Source organism: Brassica napus, chromosome C5, assembly GCF_020379485.1.
Source record: "Brassica napus cultivar Da-Ae chromosome C5, Da-Ae, whole genome shotgun sequence".
In the NCBI taxonomy this organism is placed as follows: Eukaryota; Viridiplantae; Streptophyta; class Magnoliopsida; order Brassicales; family Brassicaceae; genus Brassica; species Brassica napus.
In genome coordinates, this window is record NC_063448.1 from 14,032,618 (window position 1) to 14,035,849 (window position 3,232).

General features: G+C 35.7%; 1 protein-coding gene across 1 annotated transcript; it reads left to right on the forward strand.

The window, feature by feature from the left end:
- Positions 1-910: 910 nt before the first annotated feature.
- On the forward strand, positions 911-2,489 carry LOC106402048 (ethylene-responsive transcription factor RAP2-13-like). Its single transcript, XM_013842689.3, has one exon. It carries the CDS (start codon positions 1,430-1,432, stop codon positions 2,210-2,212), a length of 783 nt encoding a protein of 260 aa, XP_013698143.1. The 5' UTR covers positions 911-1,429; the 3' UTR covers positions 2,213-2,489.
- The last annotated feature ends 743 nt before the right edge of the window (positions 2,490-3,232 follow it).

Below are 3,232 nucleotides of genomic sequence, written 5' to 3' on the forward strand. Positions count from 1 at the left end.
CTGAATTATGAATATTATATATAACTAATTTTAGTAAAAAATTTAAATACAAAATATCGACAGATATTTAAAATAGTCATAATCATCTTTTTCAAAAATAATTATTCTTTAAAAATATTTAACAGTAAACATATATACAATTTTTGATGATGAAAAATATCTTAATTTGACAAACTATAATAAATATATTGTTACAAAACATTCAAACCCGCAAAATTACGGGCATCCACCTAATAATTTTATAACTCACGTGAAAGTTAACTAAATGGGACCGACCCATACATAATGATAATGTGGTGGTGAGGTTAAAATAGCGTTTAAATGTTTAGCATTCATTGGCTTGCATTTAAGTTGGTAATATATTACGAATATTCCCTTAATTTGATTAATATTTTTAAGTAAAAACCAGTGGCACAACTTGTAATTAACAAATATAATTAAGGCTAATTTCCATTTGTACTTCACTTTTAATAGTTTAGATTGATGTAGGTTTATTTCAAAGTTTTAAAAACACTAAACCTAAAATTGTAAAAAAATTGATTTATAGAGCCATTATATTTCATTTTAAAGATTTTGGGCTCTAGCTTTAGTTTTTATTAATAAAGTTTAACTGCTTTGATTTTATTTCTCTACTGAAAATTATGACTGTGTAAAGCACTTAAGACCAAAACCAATCACACCCCCCCCCCCAATTAAAAACATAGAATAGGGAGTAACTCATTAATATTTTGACACCGGTAGCTCAGTAATTGATAAGGTAACACTTCTTATATATCTTTTGTCAACGGGCAATGTCTTTACAAGAAGCATTCGATGTATGAAAGTAAAAAAACAAAATAATGTATCAGACGTATTTCAGATTAATAAATTGGAGAAATATGCTGCCAAAAAAAAAGAAAAAAAATTGGAGAAATAAGAAGAATACAAGAAAAAAAACACGAGAGGCCTCCTATATAACGAGAGCAAAAGCTCATGAGATAAGTATACCGGTGAGGCTGAGAGTAAATCACTTACCAAAAAAAAATTGAGTGCAATAGATAAGAATTTGTTCTTGTGTGTTTTCTCCTGAATTTTATTTCTGTGCAAATTCCCCCTTCGATCCGTATCTGTTTTATTTTATTTTTTTCAAAAGAAAAGCGATTTCTAGGCTTGTGTTTGAATGGTTTTGATCAATTATTTACACAGCAAAGCAAACTTTTGAAACTGGATTTTCTTTAATCTTGCATCTGTTAGTATTTCCAGAACAGAGAGATCAATCTTTTTTATTTTTTTATTATTGATCTTCTTGTTTTTCTTTTAAAATAGTTTCTGAGGGTATTTTTTTTGTTTCCCTCCTTTCGGATCTGCAAAGAGGTTGTTTATTTCAAATCTCTTGGATCTATCTATTATTTTCGAATTCGATTTTCCTTTTACATAAAAAAAAATTATAATGGCAACTACTATCGATTACTACAATAGCAAAACGTTTCAACAAACCGATCCTTTCGGTGGCGAATTAATGGAAGCGCTTTTACCTTTTATCAAAAGCCCTTCCACTGATTCACCCGCCTCTGCGTTTTCGTTTGCGTCTTACCCTGACGTCTGCTTGACCCAACCGATTCCATACGTGTCGTCGGATCTTAACCAGACACACTCGTACTCCAACCTTCTCAGTCCTAAACCGGTTCCCATGAAGCAAACCGGTTCTCCGCCAAAACCGATGAAGCTGTACAGAGGAGTGAGGCAGCGTCACTGGGGAAAATGGGTCGCCGAGATCCGTCTACCCAGGAACCGAACTCGCCTCTGGCTCGGAACCTTCGACACGGCGGAGGAAGCTGCGTTGGCCTACGACAAGGCGGCGTATAAGCTCCGCGGAGATTTCGCCAGGCTCAACTTCCCTAATCTCCGAGGAGAGTTCGGCGAGTACCAGCCTCTTCAATCTCCAGTCGACGATAAGCTCGAAGCTATCTGTAAGAGCTTGGCCGAGACTCAGAAGCCAACGAAGAAGTCTTCTTCCCGGAGACGTTCATCCACCGCGAAACAACCGGAGGAAGTCAAGTCGGAGGATTACTCTAGCGTTGTGTCTCCGCCGTCGACGGAGAACTATGGATCGCCGTTGTCGGATTTGACGTTCGTTGATGTGGAGGAGGAGCAGCAGCCGTGGAACGTGAACTTCGCGTTGGATAAGTATCCGTCGTACGAGATCGACTGGGACTCGATTCTGTCAACGTAGATGATGGTTTGTAAATTAGGGGATGCCATAGGGGTATTTTAGGAAACTGGAGGTCTCTGCGATGGAGTTTTTGGTCATTGCATTGAGACACGTTAGGTGGGGTCCTTTTGTGTTATTATTAATAAGTGGATGTACCTTAATGTAAATTATTTATTACGTTTCTGCGTCGGTGGAAGCTGGATTTTTTTGTCATGCTTCACACCGTGCGAGATTTTTTTTTTTTTTAATGTACTTTGTAGTTTCCCCTTGTCTTAATTCCAAAGTGTTTTAGCTTCCAGTTCAGATACGTATTGTGCAATAAAAAAAGTGTGTGTAATAATGCATCTGATTGTATGTAACGTGACGATGCTCTTTCCAATGTAGAAATAAGTACAAATTTTTATTAATTCATTAATGCAGATTAGAAAATGATTACTTTTGCTAATACCGAATTTCAATTTACGCAAAAGGAAAAAAGTAGAGTTCATTATGGTACAAGACAGCACACTCACAACACCTTTTTGTGTCCACGGAAGGCTAAGTTAACAATCAAGCTTAGAGCATCGTTATCCCTAAAACCACTAAAAAAATTTTAATTTGTTTTTTTATCTGATTAAAAAAAAAAGAAAACAATCGCGGATCGCCACGTGTCAGTGAGATCCGTAAACAATGTAAGGAACGGACGAACTGCGTCCTTTATTTTACAACTTTTGAAACCGATTATTGTCATTTTATAGGATCCACGCTATTAGAACAGTGCAAAAACCCCCTTTATCACCTTTCGATAATCATGGTTTTAGTGTCCTTTGGTTTCAGTTTTCAACTATTTTTTTTGTAACAGTTCAGTTTTCAACTATGAAACTAGATTTTGATGTAAATTATTATTACGTCTCTGCGTCGGTGGAAGCTGGATTTTTTTGTCATGCTTCACACCGTTGGTGTGCCAGATTTTTTCTTTATGTACTTTGTAGTTTACCCTTGTCTTAATTCCAAGTGTTTTAGCTTCCAGTTCAGATACGTATTGTGTAATTAAAAAAAAAA